This window comes from Salvelinus alpinus, chromosome 30 (assembly GCF_045679555.1).
Source record: "Salvelinus alpinus chromosome 30, SLU_Salpinus.1, whole genome shotgun sequence".
In the NCBI taxonomy this organism is placed as follows: Eukaryota; Metazoa; Chordata; class Actinopteri; order Salmoniformes; family Salmonidae; genus Salvelinus; species Salvelinus alpinus.
The window spans coordinates 33,147,197-33,166,300 of NC_092115.1; the positions used below are offsets into that span (position 1 = coordinate 33,147,197).

The 19,104-nt window shown below is 38.5% G+C and overlaps 1 protein-coding gene across 8 annotated transcripts in view; it reads right to left on the minus strand.

Annotated features, from left to right (window-relative positions):
* Positions 1–5,358: 5,358 nt before the first annotated feature.
* LOC139559601 (suppression of tumorigenicity 18 protein-like) overlaps positions 5,359–19,104 on the minus strand; it is a 52,757-nt gene continuing 39,011 nt past the window's right edge. For 7 of the 8 annotated variants that reach the window (XM_071375738.1, XM_071375734.1, XM_071375736.1 and 4 more), the window contains 13 exons: positions 17,231–17,520; positions 16,422–16,636; positions 13,986–14,228; positions 13,355–13,467; positions 12,555–12,617; positions 12,111–12,179; positions 11,233–11,295; positions 10,861–10,941; positions 8,806–9,030; positions 8,530–8,618; positions 8,249–8,352; positions 8,016–8,162; positions 5,359–7,726 (listed from right to left, as the gene is read on the minus strand). In XM_071375738.1, the coding sequence (XP_071231839.1) occupies positions 7,586–7,726; positions 8,016–8,162; positions 8,249–8,352; positions 8,530–8,618; positions 8,806–9,030; positions 10,861–10,941; positions 11,233–11,295; positions 12,111–12,179; positions 12,555–12,617; positions 13,355–13,467; positions 13,986–14,228; positions 16,422–16,636; positions 17,231–17,520 (1,843 nt within the window). In that variant the 3' untranslated portion in view covers positions 5,359–7,585. The remainder of the gene's footprint in view (positions 7,727–8,015; positions 8,163–8,248; positions 8,353–8,529; positions 8,619–8,805; positions 9,031–10,860; positions 10,942–11,232; positions 11,296–12,110; positions 12,180–12,554; positions 12,618–13,354; positions 13,468–13,985; positions 14,229–16,421; positions 16,637–17,230; positions 17,521–19,104) is intronic. The other variant, XM_071375735.1, reaches the window with a different exon arrangement.

A 19,104-nucleotide genomic window follows, 5' to 3' on the forward strand; every position in this document is an offset into this window, starting at 1 on the left:
TGCAAGGCCGACAGACGTTCCTTACCTTCTCCCCCTTCCACGTTGCCTCCTCTATTTTTGCGGTAATGCTGCAGTCAGTTTGTTGTAATTTTGGATAGGGAGCACACATTTCCATATATTTTTGTTAACTGCATTTGTGACATAACTCCACCAGTCCAATTTATGATATAATTTTCAACGGTTATACAATTTATAAAATATTTTTTCCAAAAATAATGATTTAAAAAAAATCAATTACTATATTTGAGTTTAACCATAATATTTGTTGTAATATTTGTTCTGGCTTTTCTGCTGGATTAATGTGAAATTGCAAACAGCTGTCTATGGCTTGTTTTAAAAAGCAATATTTTGGAGATTATTTCATTTTCAAATAACCGAAAGTGAGAGGTTGTAATCTGAATGAAGGGAAAAAAGACATTCTTGAACACGGGGTGAGACATCCTTCCTAATGTGCTAGAGAACCAGTTCGGATTTAAGTATAGTTTTTGTATGATTGAAGCCTTAGGTGAGAGGTCCAATGCTTTCATATTTAATCATTTCTGCCCTTCAAATTCATATTTATTATATAAATAGGTGTGTTTAGTTTAATTTTGTCTAGCTTGCTGTTCCAAATGAAGTGGAATATTTGTTGCTCATAAAATTAAAAAAACAAGTTGTTAAGTATAGCAAGGGCCATAAGTAAATAGGTAAACTGGGATATGACTAAATACTGAATCAGGGGGATTATTCCACAAATAGACAGGTGTTGTCCTTTCCATGGTAGCAAGATCTTATCTAATTTGGCTGACTTTCTATTAAAATGTATTGTAGTGAGAGTATGTACAGCGTATGTCCACTTCACCGTCAGACCATTTTATTGGTAAACTACACGGTAATGTAAAAGTTGAATTTTTTAGCTATCCAATACGTAATATACTGCACTTATCATCATTTGGTTGTAATCCAGAGAGGTTAGATACATTATCTAGATAATCTATGAGGCTGTGCAGGGATCCAAATTGCAGATTTAAAAGAAAACATCAGCGTACAATGACACCTTTGTCCTGGATTTCTAGCCCCTTGATATTATTGTTGGATCTAATTGTAATAGCTAACATTTCAATGGTCATAATAAATAGATATGCCGATAGCGGACAACCTTGTTTTACTCCTCTTGACAATTTAATACTTTCTGAGAAGTAGCCATTATTTACTATTTTACACCTGGGGTTACTGTACATAACTTTAACCCATTCTCCTAAATTAAAATAGTCCATGCATTTATGTATAAATTCCAGTTGTACTTTATCAAAGGCCTTTTCAAAGTCAGCCATGAATACCAGGCCTGGTTTCCCATATTTTTCATAGTGTTCTATTGCTTCCAGTACATGTCTTATATTATCTCCAATGTATTGTTCATTAAAAAAAAAACTGTCTGATTAGGATGAAAAATATCCGACAATACCTTTTTTAAATTCTATACGCTATGTATTTTGCTAGAATAATGGCTCATAACACTGAAGTGTAAGGGGTATCCAGTTTTTCAGGTGGACTGGAACTTTATATTTACCACCTGGGTCCTGTTTCAGTAATAGTGAAATCAGATATTCTTGCTGAGTATCTGATAGTCTACCATATTTATAGGAGATGTTAAAATATGTTAATAACCGAAAGTGAGAGGTTTGAGGACCTTTGAGTACATCGAAAATATTTGATATACCTCAACTGGTATGCCATACAGCCCTGGAGTTTTCCTGGACTTGAAGGCCTTAATTGCATCTAGAAGTTCCTCCTCTGTAATTAGGCCTTCCCATTAGTATTTCTGTACAGCTGTTCATTTTACACCATTAACAGAAAAATCCTTACAATTCACTTGTTAGTGGGGATGGATGAGACTGAAATTTAAAAAAATGTGCTTAAGGTATTTTGTTTCCTCTTTCAAAATATTGTTTTGGATTACTGTTATTTGTAACAAGTTTCTGTAAAAGAAATTGGTAGCATTTCTATGTTGAAGATTAAAAAATAATGTAGTGCATTTTGCCCCATACTCCTTCCAGTTCGCTTTATTTTTATAATTTATTACACTTTTATAATAAATTCCTCTTCCTTTTGTTTTTCCTCTAACGTATTCTGTGCCTCTATGTTACAGTTTGTATTGATATCTATCTGTACTGTTAGTTACTCTATTTCCTTTGTTAAAATGAACTCTATTGACCTAAATTGTTTTTGTTTTAAAGTTGAGTATTGAATTGCATGGCCTCTAAAGGCGCATTTAAAAGTGTCCCATACAAGTAGAGGATCTGCTGTACCTATGTTATGTAGGAAAAGATCAGTTATAAATTCTTGGTTAAAAACAAGTTGTCATCCAGTACGCTTTGATTACATTTTCAATATCCTCGCCCTCACGGAAATTCTGTAAGAGTAATGTGTATACCAATTATTTGATGGTCCGACCACATCCTGTCCCCTATCAACACTCCTCTAACTTTTGGTGCCAACAAAAATGACATAAGAAAGTAGTCAAGCCGGCTAGCTTGATTGAGCCTTGATTGAGCCTCCGCCATGAATACTTATGTAAATGTAATATTTCCGGGATTTATTTTGTTATAAATTAGCAGACATTTCTAAAAACCTGTTGTTGATTTGTCATTATGGGGCATTGTGTGTAGAAAATGTGGAAAAAGTCAAGGTGTCTGAATAATTTCAGAATGCACTGTACATTAGGATCAAATAGCCACAGTAACCTACTTGGCCACTGGTAAAACTATAACTTAAAGCTGGTACAGCCTCAGTGTAAACAGTAGACAAGCGCTGGAAGTTGCACAGAACATTCACAATTTTCAAGTTTTCGCTCAACAGACCTGAAATTCTCCCAGTGCCAAAATAAATTAGAGGGAACATTTCCCACTAGGTTTGCCTCCAAAAAGACAAACTAAAAGAAAAACCCACACCAACTTATGATAGAGAAGCAAAAAGAATATGGAGCAAAACAAAACTGGGGAAACACCAAAACTCAGGCTTCTTTCATACTAAAGTGGTTGAGCTGGAAATCGCACGTCAGCTGAAATTAGGTGTAGCTGGGGGCTGATGTTATCCAGGGATAAACTTACATCTATCTCAACATCTAAAGGATATGTGTAAAGCCAGTGATAAGTCTAGAACTCTGTTCTAGGCCCTCTCCTATTCTCGCTATACACCAAGTCACTTGGCTCTGTCATATCCTCACATGGTCTCTCCTATCATTGCTATGCAGACGACACACAATTAATCTTCTCCTTTCCCCCCTCTGATAACCAGGTGGTGAATCGCATCTCTGCATGTCTGGCAGACATATCAGTGTGGATGACGGATCACCACCTCAAGCTGAACCTCGGCAAGACGGAGCTGCTCTTCCTCCCGGGGAAGGACTGCCCGTTCCATGATCTCGCCATCACGGTTGACAACTCCATTGTGTCCTCCTCCCAGAGTGCTAAGAACCTTGGCGTGATCCTGGACAACACCCTGTCGTTCTCAACTAACATCAAGGCGGTGACCCGTTCCTGTAGGTTCATGCTCTACAACATTCGCAGAGTACGACCCTGCCTCACGCAGGAAGCGGCGCAGGTCCTAATCCAGGCACTTGTCATCTCCCGTCTGGATTACTGCAACTCGCTGTTGGCTGGGCTCCCTGCCTGTGCCATTAAACCCCTACAACTCATCCAGAACGCCGCAGCCCGTCTGGTGTTCAACTTTCCCAAGTTCTCTCACGTCACCCCGCTCCTCCGCTCTCTCCACTGGCTTCCAGTTGAAGCTCGCATCCGCTACAAGACCATGGTGCTTGCCTACGGAGCTGTGAGGGGAACGGCACCTCCGTACCTTCAGGCTCTGATCAGGCCCTACACCCAAACAAAGGCACTGCGTTCATCCACCTCTGGCCTGCTCGCCTCCCTACCTCTGAGGAAGTACAGTTCCCGCTCAGCCCAGTCAAAACTGTTCGCTGCTCTGGCACCCCAATGGTGGAACAAACTCCCTCACGACGCCAGGTCAGCGGAGTCAATCACCACCTTCCGGAGACACCTGAAACCCCACCTCTTTAAGGAATACCTAGGATAGGATAAAGTAATCCTTCTAACCCTCCCCCCCTTAAAAGAGTTAGATGCACTATTGTAAAGTGGTTGTTCCACTGGATATCATAAGGTGAATGCACCAATTTGTAAGTCGCTCTGGATAAGAGCGTCTGCTAAATGACTTAAATGTAATGTAATAAGTGTAAAGAAAATATTAAGTGCAATGTCTTAAACATAAAATTATGACACAGTTGAGGCAGTTTGAACTAGAACTAGAACTCTATATTTTAGTTTAATAGCAGCAAAACAATTGTCATAATAACTAATATTCTGAGTTGTGGATATAAACACAATTACTGATATGGTTGGCATAACATAATAATACTGATATGATAATAATGTTAATCTCATGGATGATCCTTGGAAACCTGATGCACCTGAGCTCAATTTCGAGTCTCAAAGCAAAAGGTCTGAATACTTATGTAAATAAGGTATTTCTGTTTTTTATTTTTAATACATTTGCAAACATTTCTAAAAACCTGTTTTCACTTTGGCATTATGGGTTATTGTGTGTAGATTGATGAGGATTTTTTTTAAATTTAATACATTTTAGAATAAGGCTCTAATGTAACAAACATTTTAAAAAGTGAAGGGGTCTGAATACTTTCCAAAGGCACTGTAAAGTGCTTTCATTTCCAAACGGTAAAACAGATATGTTTGAAAATACCCTGAAATAAAAGCTGACATTATGTACTGTTGCCTAATATGATTTTTTAAATCTCAAATCAATCAAAATTCTGGAGTATAGAGATGATGAAAACTGCTTATCTGCTAACTGTATCTGGATGTCATGTAGTTTTAGCTAGTAAGCAACCTCATCATGAGGTGACAAGTTCAGATGGGTTGATTTGTAGTGCTGTCTGCTCTTGTACTGTCTCTTTGAAAGCTATCACTGTTGTAGTCCCCCAGCTGCTTGGCAAGGCCTGCTCACTCACTTTATTTAATCTCTGGCTTCATTCTGAATGAACATACTGATACACTTGTACAATTCTATGAGGATTGTGAATTGATTGAATGGGGTTCAATTAATATACATATCAGCAACCAAATTGTCAGCAATGAACAAAGAATAGGCCTATATACCTGTATTTGCCTACTTTCTCATCTGAGATGTCTTGTCTTATTTCTACTCACCACCAGGTGGCACAGACTTGTCATCCTCAGGTATTGACTTCATGAAGCTACAGTGACAGTATGGGGAGGAAAGTGATCCAATGCACCAATATGGCAACATCAACATACTGTACTACATTACATCTGAGAATCACACACAACCATTTAAAAAGTTTTATTTCTACCATACACAAACTGTACAACACAGCGCATATCTGCTTATGAAATAGCAAAAGTAATACTTTCGATTTACAAACTACTTGAACTGAAAAAGCATAACATTTGAATGAAAAAGGAAAGAAAATACATTACAGTTTCATCATACTAATATAATTCCACAAAAATCCAGTTCACATGACAAAACATCAAATACTAACAGGGAAAATAAATATTCTTCACAAAACTTCCTGAGCAAACAATGTGTGGTATATGAATTAAATATTACGAATTATAAATAAATTAACACAATTATTAAGTTAAACAAAATGTTAAATGATTACATTTTTCAAGATTACAATTCTTTACAATGTGTTGACTATTTGAATAAAAGAAAGTATTTTTCTCAACAAGTGTCCTTAATTTGGCTATGTTTTGCAGATATGCACTTCTTCGAATTCTTCCTCAGGACATGTGTAGTAGGCCTAGTCAAACTCAATTTATTGTAACTTGATAGGACTATCAACCCATGCAAACTTCAAAATAATAACATTGTACTGTGACATCAAGAGCAATGCTCACAAACAAAGAAAGCGTCATCTTTCTCTGGAACCCCAGGGCAATAGAACTCAACTGAAATACAACAGAAAAAAAGTGAAAGTGCAACTGATTCACAACTCAATTTAAGAATAAATAAAACATAACAATTGAAAACAAACAGTTAAGAACTAGCAATATCATTGTTTGTTTGTCCCTTTTTGCTTCAGGTAATAGTGATGAACTGAAAATCTAAATTATTGACAGTTTACAAAATGATTGACAGGTTGAAAATACATGCTGGCCCTAAAGAACCGGCAGTGATATTTACGCCACCAAGTGCCTTTTGGGGGATATTTTGAAATTGGTGTGACTACTGAAACCGAAATGCCACCGACCATCATTAAGTAATAATGAGCATACATTTTAAAAGGTGTCATAATAGTTGAACTCAGAGTAAATGTTTGTATGGTGGTGGTTCATTTCTTCTAATACCTTCCTCGCCATTTTTTTCCATGCTGAAAATAAGTAAAAAGTTTTAAAAAGCACTAACACTTCTTAACCTGTGATACTTCAAGACCTGACTTTGAGATTACAGCTACTGAGACGATGCTTAAATATTTGAAATGGCATATAAACAGTCATTAAGAACATTTTCTCCTTTGAAAATAAGTGTACTGTATAATAAATTACACACCATCCACATAATACTGTCCTACCACAAAACAGAAAACTGTATATTTTATGTATTCATTTACATGTAGGCACATATATGCACACACAGTGTGTGCACAGAAGGCAGTTTAATATCTATATAATTTAAGAAAAAGAAAGACAATATCTTGTCAAAGTGGATTTATCAATTGTCTTAGTGCTGTCAGTTGCTCTATTCTAGCAACACACTCAAAGTTGAATTTGACATTCAGTTAATTGAATGAAATAAAACAATGTTGCATTTTGCTAAGAGCCAAACGCAACTCCCCAATTGCAGTCAACTTTTTAACATATTGTTCAATTATGAGTGTACAGTACAGTAGCATTGCATTTTTGAGTCTTCATTTTGTCTTACCATACATTCAGGGTTGAATATTAAATAGAAATCGAAAGCAACAATTAAAACAAAATTTGATTCTGGATTATTCTAGTAGAGTTCTCTACCTTCATGGGAGATCCAAATTGTTTTATTAGAATCTGATCTGACATATAAATAAACCACCACTAGACGGCAAAAGAGAGCTATGATTAAAACTGGAATGTGCATCAATGTAATATACAATTAGTCAAAGGATTTCAAATATTTAGCATTTTACAATCATAGAAATACAATTTAAAAAATGTTTAAATAAATACATTGATGAATAAAGATGATAAATAGCAATAACATAACAATGACAAAAAATAACAAATACAGATTTAAATCAAGCAAACCATACAAAATAATTAAGTGCATGGGGGGTAGAAATCTCACCAGAAGTAACATGTCAAGTGAATACAGAAGCGTTAAAAAACATGAAAAATTATTTTCAGCTGGTAATTGTCTCAGTGCAATGTATTCAACTGTGAAATGTTGACACATTTCCCAAAGCTTTGTCTTATACATGCAACTAAGCCAGCACTGCACTCTCCAGGAAAAACACAGTCATCCAATACCATTATCCCAACTCAAAGATACCTCCTCTTGGTGGCTTGACAGCTTAAACGTGGATTCCCTTTATAGCCTGTTTGATATTATCCAAGAGAGCCTTACACTCGGGAGAGTAGTCGTGCTCCGAGTTGTTGTACATATCTGTTAATGTGTTCACATAGGCTTCGAAATTATGCTCACTTATGGGCCCCTGGAACACAAACATGTTCTAATATTAGTTCACAAACTGAAGCATATAGTGAGAATAGGAATTTAATATCACTATAGCAGGGTTTACCAAACTCGGTCTTCTGGACCCCAAGGGGTGCACGTTTTGGGTTTTTGTCTAGCATTACACAGCTAATTCAAAACTGTGTAGTGTTCGGGCAAAAACCAAAACGTGCACCCCTCCCAAGGACAGAGTTTGGAAAATGCTGCACTATAGATAGAAATATGGTTAAAAAATGCAAGTGGGGAGGTTCGGATGAGGCCTACTGTACCATTTGAGGCAGTTGGATGTCTGTGAGACTGTTGATGAGAGCCTGGCTGAGGCGAGCTAACTCCTTCAGAAGGCTGTCGTTGTGCTGTTCAATCATCTTGTTCTCCTCCTCAATTGTCTTCAGGTTACATTCCATTGACGAAATCTGCTTTCAGGAAAGAGGAAAACTTGTCAAACTGAATTAGGCCTGAGTCCTTTGAAAACCATCATATCATCACAGATGTGGATATTTACCTGGGTCTGCAGTTGCATCATGTCAGCTTCTATTTTCAGGTTGGATTCATTCAGTTCCTTGATTTCATGATCCAAGTGTTGCATGTCATCGTCGTTGTCGACTCCTGTTTGAAAATGGAGAATACTCTTATGAAGTTCAAACTAAACCTGCTACTGTGCTTCAGTGAATCAACTAGGAGGGGGTCTACACATACTTTGGTGGTACTAAGATGAACATTTCCATAAAATATATTATCCTGCCAAAGCATATACTGTATGTACAGTACACCACCAAGACTTACCACTGCTGGCTTTCAGTTTAATAGTCACCATCTCCTCTCCTGACATCTTCTTCTTGATACTTTGAGCATTAAGTGGGCATCCAGACAAACTATTTAGAAATCAAATTCAAATTACAAAAATATTACCAACTCACAAATGTCAATCTCAAAGCTATTTAGTTGTTCAAGGAGTGCGCCTTTAATTACGGGTCAGTGGTCAAGGATAGTAGTATCAATAGAAATTATAAACATTTCACTGGAATCGTACGGGACAAAATTGACGCAATGCAACCTCACCTTCTATGGGTGACAAACACGTTATTGGCGTGTCCAAGGCCATTGCAGCCGGGCAAGGGACAGTGGGGCAGTTCCTGTTTGCAGGCCTTATTCCAGGGGAAGGGGAGGCCATTGATGGATGACTCGTTCTGCCTCTTAGCAGTGAGGGGGCAGCTCCCTGCACTGCGGTGAGATGTGTACTTCCCTGATGTGTGGCCCTGCCCATCACAACCTATCACTGGACACCTAGTAGGGAGACAAACAAGGGGTCTGTTCAGGAGGATTTTACGTTACAAAACATTCAGCTAGAAATGCATCGCATAGAACAGATAAGATTATCTGTAAAATAGAATATGCAACTGTGTCAGGTCTATTAATTATATATCTACAACGTTCAGAATACACCCAGGAGTCTGTTACTATCTGATGTCCTCCCCTAATACTGCTAGTGGAGAGATTCATGTTGTCACACAGACTGTTGACAATGTACAGAGTGCCGCTGTGAGAGACGTCTATTCTCATTCCGATGAGGCAGAGGAGAAAGATTATTGTCACCAGTAAGCTGTTTTTCCCTCAAAATAGTTTGGCAGTTCAGGCCATTTGATATGACAGATGTAGTAAATACAGTATGATCTGAGATATGTAAATCTATCGCTGTGTACAGTTTAGGTACAATGGAAGTGTAAGTAGATCAAAATGCTGTCAACTGAGTTGCGACGACTTTACTTAACCTGTTAAACCACACATAATACATACATACATACTCAAACAAATCATTTGCACAGTTCATAAATATCCCTCACTAACTAGACCGGAAGAGTTGTCAAACCATTACGTTGATTAATCCAGTCAAATGCTGATTAAAAATGTAGTCATCGAAACTGACAACAGGCTCAAATAATCGTATCAGCCAAGTTGCTAATCCACAAAAACGTTGGAATAATAAACACATACAGATTGATATAGCCTACATATACAGTACTAGGTAGGTTATTTGTGTTTGTAATCGAAAAACATAAGCACAAGTCTTGTTGAATATTATTAAGAGTTATAAGGGTAATTACATTTTTCCTGCTCTGTTTTCTACAGGTCAGTAATGGAGTGACATGAATTACACATAATTGTCATGTATCCCGTCATGTGAAAGAATGTAATTTTGAGGGTTGCTGAACTCTTCCCTTATTGGTAAAGGTGAAAGGCAGGCTGAGATGGTACAAATGGAACACATAGCTAGCGTACAAACAGAGTACTACTGTAACGAAGCTTGTTGTTGCACTTCGTTGTTCAGAGTACGGCTAGCACTTATGGGACAAAACAACCCCATTACTTCCATCCATCCACACACCACAGATGTAAGGCACCAGGACAATAGAAGCATGCCATATGGCCTACAATTTACAATCATCTAGTAACATTACAGATGCACTACATGTGGGTAGATTCGAACTAGCAACCTTTCGGTTATTGGTCCAATGTTCTTACCGCTAGGCTACCTGTCGCTCCCCCGCCCTCTCTTAATGTGTATGCGATTTATTCCAGTCTAATTCCTAAACTCTTGGCCCTGCATTAGTAATTAAAAAGATTGGGAAATCTGTGTCTGTCCAGATGTAGAAGTAAACAAGGTCTCATACATCGGACTTTGGATTTAAGCAGCAGCAATCAATTACATTTTTTATTTAAGACCAATATCAGTTTTTCCAGAGACAACTGCATCTAGAATAATTCAGCTTTACATCAGTGAATCAACGCTTTGTACCCATACAGTAGTATGGGGGACCTGTAATAAACAATACACGATGATAAGGAAAACACTCACAAGAGAGTGATAAGCCAGATATTCTATTAAGACAACTCAAAAATATTACAGTGTTTGAAACATGTATTATACATACACATGTTGTTAATCTTTGAAATATGATCTACTAATGATGGGCAGAAAAACAATTTCATTTTCATTTTTCTGGTATAATGACCTCTTAACAACCGGATACAAGTATTTTCATTCATTGAGACAGCAATGATGTAGTCATGCCAGTAAAAAAATGAAAAACAACAATCATAAGAATAATCTCTTACTTCATTTCTTGGTCGTCTTTTTCATCTTTGTTTGGTGTAAGCCTCAAGCCTCCCTTTCTGGCACGTGGACATCCTGACAAACTACAAATGTTTAGAGACGATACGGTTTAACAATAATGAACACTAATTTAGGGCTAAAATCAAGCAAACTCTTCCATCAGTGATTCTCACAAAGCATGTCATTGAAAACAACATTCTAAACAACAAAATCAGTTTTCAAGAATCAGTCAGGTGTCGTCAGAATCGTATCTTCTTGGATATACAACAGTTTACCAAAAGTCAAAGATGAATAAATTCATAAAAATAAACAACAAGATTCAAACACATTTCTATTAATCAATTCAGTCATTCGTGTCATCCAGTCTAGACTACCTTCTGTGTGAAGCATAATTCCCGGTCACGTGTCCAGATCCATCACATCCAAGTGTTGGGCACCTGCAGGTGGAAAGACAGACAAAACAGGTGAAACTCTGGAACAATTATATAATATTTAAATGCATTAAAAAAAATGGAAGCCAAAGGGCCTTTATGAGGTCAGGAGATATACAGTACATTGCATTATGTACACTGAGTGTACAAAACATTAGGAACACAGGCTCTTTACATGACATAGACTGAACAGGTGAAAGCTATAATCCCTTATTGATGTCACCTGTTAAATCCATTTCAATCCGAATAGATGAAGGGGAGGAGACAGGTTAAAGAAGGATTTTTAAGCCATTCAGAGGGTGAATGGGCAAGACAAAAGATTTAAGTGCCTTTGAACAGAGTATGGTAGTTGGTACCAGGCGCACCGGTTCGAGTGTGTCAAGAACTGCAACGCTGCTAGGTTTTTCATGCTAAACAATTTCCCATGTGTATCTAGAATGGTCCACCACCCAATGGACATCCAGCCAACGTGACACAACTGTGGAAAGAATTGAAGACAACATCCCTGTGGAACGCTTTTGACACCTTGTAGAGTCCATGCCACAACGAATTGAGGCTGTTCTGAGGGCAAAAGGGGCTGCAACTCAATATTAGGAAGGTGTTCTTAATGTTTTGTACACACAGTGTAAACAGCCTGATCACACAACGTGGATAAAAGTCCAAATTCAATATAGTCAATGTATTATATGACTAAAACAGCATGAGACCAGGTAGAATGTATAATGTAATCCAATAAAATAGCACAAAATTGAATGAGTGGACACAAACAGGTGAACTACTGGCTAGAAACAGTTGATGATGACTGAAAGGACAACGCGTACTTTAGTTCCTGAGAGTTGGCTGCCATCAGTGATTTGAGAGTCTTGTCAGCCAGGGGACACCCAGATACACTACAGACAGAGGATCCACACCAGAGAGTTATTACAATGAACCCTTTGATCATAGTTCAATTCAATTGAAGTCTGACAGTGATTGATATACTATACAGTGCAATGTGGCAGAGAGGTCATCCTCTCCAAAACCATATGATAACCATTTGCATTATCATCTTAAGTTTGTACAGTTGTTTTCTGTCCAATGTTTCAATACAATTACAAGTCAGTTTTAAATTACTTAAATTCCACAGCGACAATAAGGTTGCAAAAAAAATGTATAGTTTCATTTTCAGCAGCATATAATGCTGATCAACATGAAACAATCAACATAGTTCCTCTGAACCAAGCCTTACAGTATTTACTAGCTGGTGTTAACGAGTGTGTAATTACCTTCGATGTGACGCATAATTTCCTGTTACATGGCCACTACCGTCACAGCCGGGGGTAGGACAGCTGCAGAGAACACAACACTTAGTTAGACCATACTCTAGAATACATGGACTTTCAATACAGTGTATTAACCTTCGTAACATGACATTGAATTGTTATTAGTGGAATTGGAAGTGTGAAGTGTTAGTGCAGCAGGAAATTTAGTAGAACATATTTTACTCCCGAACACATTCACTACAACAACGTCTCTGAAGGTGTTTATTTGGAGTGGCAGAAAGTTGTTCATTAAAAGGTGCTCACTTGGAAGATCTAATTGTTTTCTGTAAATGACTCAATAGTATCTAACCATAAAGTGAATCAAATCCCCAGAGCCAAACTCAAGAGAACATACAGAGTCTAACTACAAAGTCAAGAGTGGTAAGCTGAGGACATACGGACATGTAAAAACTCACTTTTAACAAGATACATTTCCTCTCCACATGAACCTGCAGACATACCAGTCACAACGATATGTAATATATAATAGGTAACAATATAAGAGCTAATAATAGGATAGATCATGTCCAGTGCATTTCACTGAGCGTGTATTCAGTCACCCCACTTATAATATACTGCCCCATTTAAAAGGTCTGGTCGGGAATTACACTTTTGTTATTAATACTGACCATCTGTCAGCTGACCTTTTTAGAGGGAAATGCACATTATACACAGATGACTGAGCAAAGAAGCCTCAATATGTCAATTTCTCCCCTCATTGGACCCCCAGAATGAGCAGACCCGACATGTTTAACATGATATACCTCATCAGCTCTTTCTTAGCATCTCTTAAGAGCATCTTGGTCTTGGGGCTTAACATGCTCGCGTCTCCGGAGTAGCTCTGGTTCTCCAGAGAAGCGTCGTCAAAATCCTCCTGCTGAGAGACGTATGTACGTTTGAAATGGACCCTTTTCACTATATAGTGCAATACTTTTGACCAGAGCCATGGACCCTGGTCAAAAGTAGTGCACTACAGAAGAAATAGGGTGCCTTTTCGGATGCAGTCTTAATAATAAAGTGTCTTTAAAAATCTGCTTAACCTCCTGACTTCCTGTCTCAGTCTTGAGTTTTGAACATTTTCAATGAAAACATCCCACTTATTACTCTTAAAACACAAGCCTAGGGGTTAGGCGGTAAGGCTGAGGTATTACGCTGAAGGATACTTACAGTAAACCATACATCCATTTAAAGTCACATTTAATCCACACGGACAGTATTTATGACGTATATACTTGTGATGTAAAACATTTGGATTTACTTCCTCAAAGATTATGTGTTCAGCACCAGATGTTGTCGTCGGTGAGTTAATAACAGTACAAATGTCATGGCCTTTTAAATCAACAACAACCAGGAATACCAGCTGTGAGGAACACTCTCTTTAACAAGAGCTTTTACCTCTCTGTCGTGCATCATTTGTTGTGCTTTGCTGAAGTTGAGAGGTGTGTCCCAGGCGTCTCTCTCACACAGGGAATGGTAGAAGGCAGGGCTGATGTGCACACTGCCGGCCTGCTTGAGAGTGGACTCAGGAGGGGACAGGGCAACGTCTCCCAAAGGCACCTTGGGTGGGGCATTCACCTCCCGACTTTTCTTCATACTCAGGTCCAGGGTGCCGTTCTCATCCACTTCTATGGGCATGTCCTAAATGAGAAGAAGTTCACAAGTCAGACTCTGTAACAGTCAGCAGGTAATTAACTTTTTTGAAATAGTCAACTGTCTTTAATAAAAACATACAGGTATGCCAGTTTCATGGGAAATAAAAATATGTGGGTTATGAAGTTATGAAGATTGAAATGCATATATTTCCATGACATGCCTTAGCACAAACTACAATGCTTTAAGTGTGCGCCACTCTGAAAATGACAACTATAATTCCTGTGAGAAATAACTTGAATTGCACCTCAAATACACATTTACATGAAAATAAGACGCTGAGTGATTATCTAACACCGGGGTAAAGTGTGGTGTTAAGCCAGCATTAATTCTGTTGAACAAAATAATAATCGTTGCTTGGTGTGTAGTTTTTTTGCGACAGCTGTGTAATCTATCTGTTTTCTAGGACACACAACCAAGATGGCAGCTGGGGGTGCTGGTTTTAGGTCATCACCATTAAAACAAAAATGAAAAAGCTTAATGCAGCATACGTTTTCTCACTGACAGATGTGTTACTCATTCTGTGTTATGTGAAATGCTGGGCTGTGTGCTTCAGCTTTATAGGTTTTATAGTATTAAAAGTTTTACCTCATTAAATGCCGAAATACGGCCTATAAATGAAACCAATTATTCAACGCATATGTCCCATTAAACCTATCCCCCATTATTTTTGTAACAAAAGAGAGCCTTTCAAATTAATTAAAGGGGATAATTTTCATGGACATTGCATGCGTGTGTGGCTGTCCATTTTAATTATGTCTGTGATGGTGACATGTCTGTAGCTAATCTCAATAGCATGAACTTTTCACATTGAGTTGTGATGCATTTTTGTTGCATTTTCTACCTACAGAGATACAACAAACATATGAGTTGCATGGCCCCATACAGTGTACTGTATGCTACATAAGTCCAATGCAGAAGAGCACGAATGATTAAGTTGCTAACACTGTTTTATTCATTCAGTGGGTTGACACCTGGTACAAGACCACATTCTCAGCTCACCAAGCTGGGTTCTGTACTGTGTAGGTGTTGGAAACCTTGAATCATTTATCTATCAATATTCTGTCATAAATTACATAATGTAGAGAGGCCTTGTTTGGGTTTTGAGACATTCGTCGTTATGCTCAAACGTAATGCATAGGAAGGCCAAGTTTCAGTTCAGTTGAGAGTATCATGGTTTTCCACGTAGTGGACAGGGCAGTTGGGGTTTTTTCCCTCTAGAGATTATTCAGGACGTGCACAAATGGGTCAAGTTTTAAACTAAACTGGTGCACATTTAATAAATCACTGAGATTTTGGTTTTGTGTGAATAAAAGATTTCAGCTAATGAGTCCTTCAGCTGATTGGTTTAATCCACTGAACTAGTTTTATAGGCCATCTGATAGAGAAAGAGCTTATCCTGGATAATATATTACTAAGCAAAATATATTCCGCCATCTGCAGCATGCAAGACACACTTTCATACAGTTAATAATTTTTCCCTTTTCTTTTTTGTCTATTAATAAAATCATATGCATGACCACATGTTTTACATAAACTACAGAGTCTAATTGTAATTGAGAAATAAGGGTGTTTGTAACAGTTAGGAAGAGTTTGTGCATATGTTATGACGTCATTTTGTGACGGTAAGGTTTTTGTTGGTTGTTCAGGCACACAAAATTGTTTCTTGAGGCAAGCCGAAGTCAGTAACCGAAGTCTACGCCCCTTCGTCAGTGATTGGTCAACAGTAGGGATTCTTCAGTAAAGTCTTTGTTGTCATTCAACGAGAGACGACTCATTTTCATGCACATTTTTTTATTTAGAAATACTGCACCAAACATCTTAGTTAGAGGTAAAAATTGAACGACTAAGATCTCATCGGCAAAAAACATCAAAATGAATGACAGATTTCTTCAGTTATCTTTGATTAATTGTGACTATTACCATAAAAGTAGAAACTACAGTCTAATTGTAATTGACAAATAAGGTTGATAGTATTTTTTTCTTTTGATGTGATTTTATAAATTTTATTTTGTGTACATTAAAGCTTTATGGAGGGGAACCTCTTGTTTCCCTGCCACCAGAGACACGATCTCTTTGCCAAAAACAGTCCTTTTGATGTTTCTCCCTTTTTATACACAAATCAGAGTTGCTTTAAAATGACCCCATTAAATACCTTTCCAAGTGGTCTAATTTGATTACCTTTGTGGAGGATGCCAGGGGCCGGCCAGAGATGGAGATGGCCTCCATGTTGCTTCGGTAGCGGGTTGAGAGGTTGAGGATGGCGGTGGTGGCTGCGGTGTCTTGGAGCCCCTCACATCCCGGTTTGTATTGGGTGGGTGGGCTGTGCCGTCCGGGGTCAGGCGTGGGAAGGAGGTTGCCAGGGGCACCCAGGAAGTCGGTGTACTGTAGAGCTGCTAGATAACAGAACACACATTCAGCAGGAACAGCTGATTATACTCACTATACTATGGTGCATCGTGCAACCAGCTATACATTTGTTGTTACAGTGTGGTTGCAATGGCATCAGTCTGTGCTTGAATGAAGGTAGCTAGGTGGGACAACATAGACTGTGTGGATAAAACATGTATTTCTTGATAAAATGACAATTCTCTCAGGATCTGACAGATCTGTTTAAAAAAAATATATATATTTTTTTTTAAATCCTACTAGCACTGACTTTGCTGATAGCTACTTTGTGAAAAAACTAAGATACGTGGTTGTCCCACCTAGCTACCTTAAAATGAATGCACTAACTGTAAGTCGCTCTGGATGAGAGCGTCTGCTAAATGACTAAACTGTAAATGTAAGCAATATTACACAAGCATGATTGTCTTGTTTACAGGAACCTTGTGAGTGTGTTGCATACTCGTAGTTTGGATGTTGTCTGATCATGTATGGGCTGCACATTTGTGGCAGAAGATGAGCGACACTTGCACATTAAATCCGTTTAATGTGGCTTGACACATGCCCCCCCCCCCCCTGAATCAAATAAAATGTGCGAAACTCACAGTCAGGGAAGTGTGAAGGAGAGATTTTTTGGTCCTGGTTGGGTGCCATCAGAGGTTGTTTGCCGAAGACCTGTGCATCAAAGCTGGCGTAATCAAAGCGGATCTTGCTGTACTTGTCCATGTCCTTGGTGAGGTTGGCTTGCAAGGCGGCGGTGACAGGATGGTGATGGGCGAACCTGTAGCTGTACTGGTTGAACTCCAACTTCTTCATGAGGGGGCCGAGAGGTCTGGTTGGAGAAGAATCCAAGAAGACGAGGTGTTGTTGTTGGATTTGATGAGGAAAGTGGCTACTGTAGGTGTCAAATAAAGTCCATGTAAGGAACAGGAAATTGACACATACAGTGGCAAGAAAAAGTATGTGAACCCTTTGGAATTACCTGGACTTCTGCATAAATTGGTCATAAAATGTAATCTGATCTTCATCTAAGTCACAACAATAGACAATCACAGTCTGCTTAAAATAATAACACACAAACAATTATACATTTTCATGTCTTTATTGAACATTCCGTGTAAACATTCACAGTGCAGGTTGGAAAAAAGCATGTGAACCCTTGGATGTAATAACTGGTTGACCCTCCTTTGGCAGCAATAACCTCAACCAAACATTTTCTGTAGTTGCGGATCAGACCTGCACAACGGTCAGGAGGAATTTTGGACCATTCTTCTTTACAAAACTGTTTCAGTTCAGCAATATTCTTGGGATGTCTGGTGTGAACCTCTCTCTTGAGGTCATGCCACAGCATCTCAATCGGGTTGAGGTCAGGACTGACTGGGCCACACCAGAAGGAGTATTTTCTTCTGTTGAAGCCATTCTGTTGTTGATTTACTTCTATCTTTTGGGTTGTTGTCCTGTTGCATCACTCAACTTCTGTTGAGCTTCAATTGGCGGACAGATAGCCTTACATTCTCCTGCAAAATGTCTTGATAAACTTGGGAATTCATTTTTGTCGATGATAGCAAGCTGTCCAGGCCCTGAGGCAGCAAAGCAGCTCCAAACCATGATGCTCTCTTCACCATACTTTACAGTTGAGATGAGGTTTTGATGTTGGTGTGCTGTGCCTTTTTTTTCTCCACACATAGTGTTGTGTGTTCCTTCCAAACAACCCAACTTTAGTTTCATCTGTCCACAGAATATTTTGCCAGTAGCGCTGTGGAACATCCAGATGCTCTTTTGTGAACTTCAAACATGCAGCAATGTTTTTTTTGGACAGCAGTGGCTTCTTCCGTGGTGTCCTCCCATGAACATCATTCTTGTTTAGTGTTTTAAGTATCGTAGACTCGTCAACAGAGATGTTAGCATGTTCCAAAGCTTTCTGTAAGTCTTTAGCTGACACTCTAGGATTCTTCTTAACCTCATTGAGCATTCTGCGCTGTGCTCTTGCAGTCATCTTTGCAGGACGGCCACTTCTAGGGAGAGTAGCAACAGTGCTGAACTTTTTCCATTTATAGACAATTTGTCTTACCGTGGACTGATGAACATCGAGGCTTTTAGAGATACTTTTGTAACCCTTTCCAGCTTTATGCAAGCCCACAATTCTTAAACTTGGGTCTTCTGAGATCTCTGTTGTTTGAGGCATGGTTCACATCAGGCAATGCTTCTTGTGAATAGCAAACTCAAATGTTGCTGAGTGTTTTTTTTATACGGCACGGCAGCTCTAACCAACATCTCCAATCTCGTCTCAATGATTGTACTCCAGGTTAGCTGACTCCTGACTCCAATTAGCTTTTGGAGAAGTCATTAGCCTAGGGTTTCACATACTTTTCCCAACCTACACTGTGAATGTTTAAATTATGTTTTTAATATAGACAAGAAAATGCAATAATTTGTGTGTTATTAGTTTAAGCAGACTGTGCTTGTCTGTTGTTGTGAC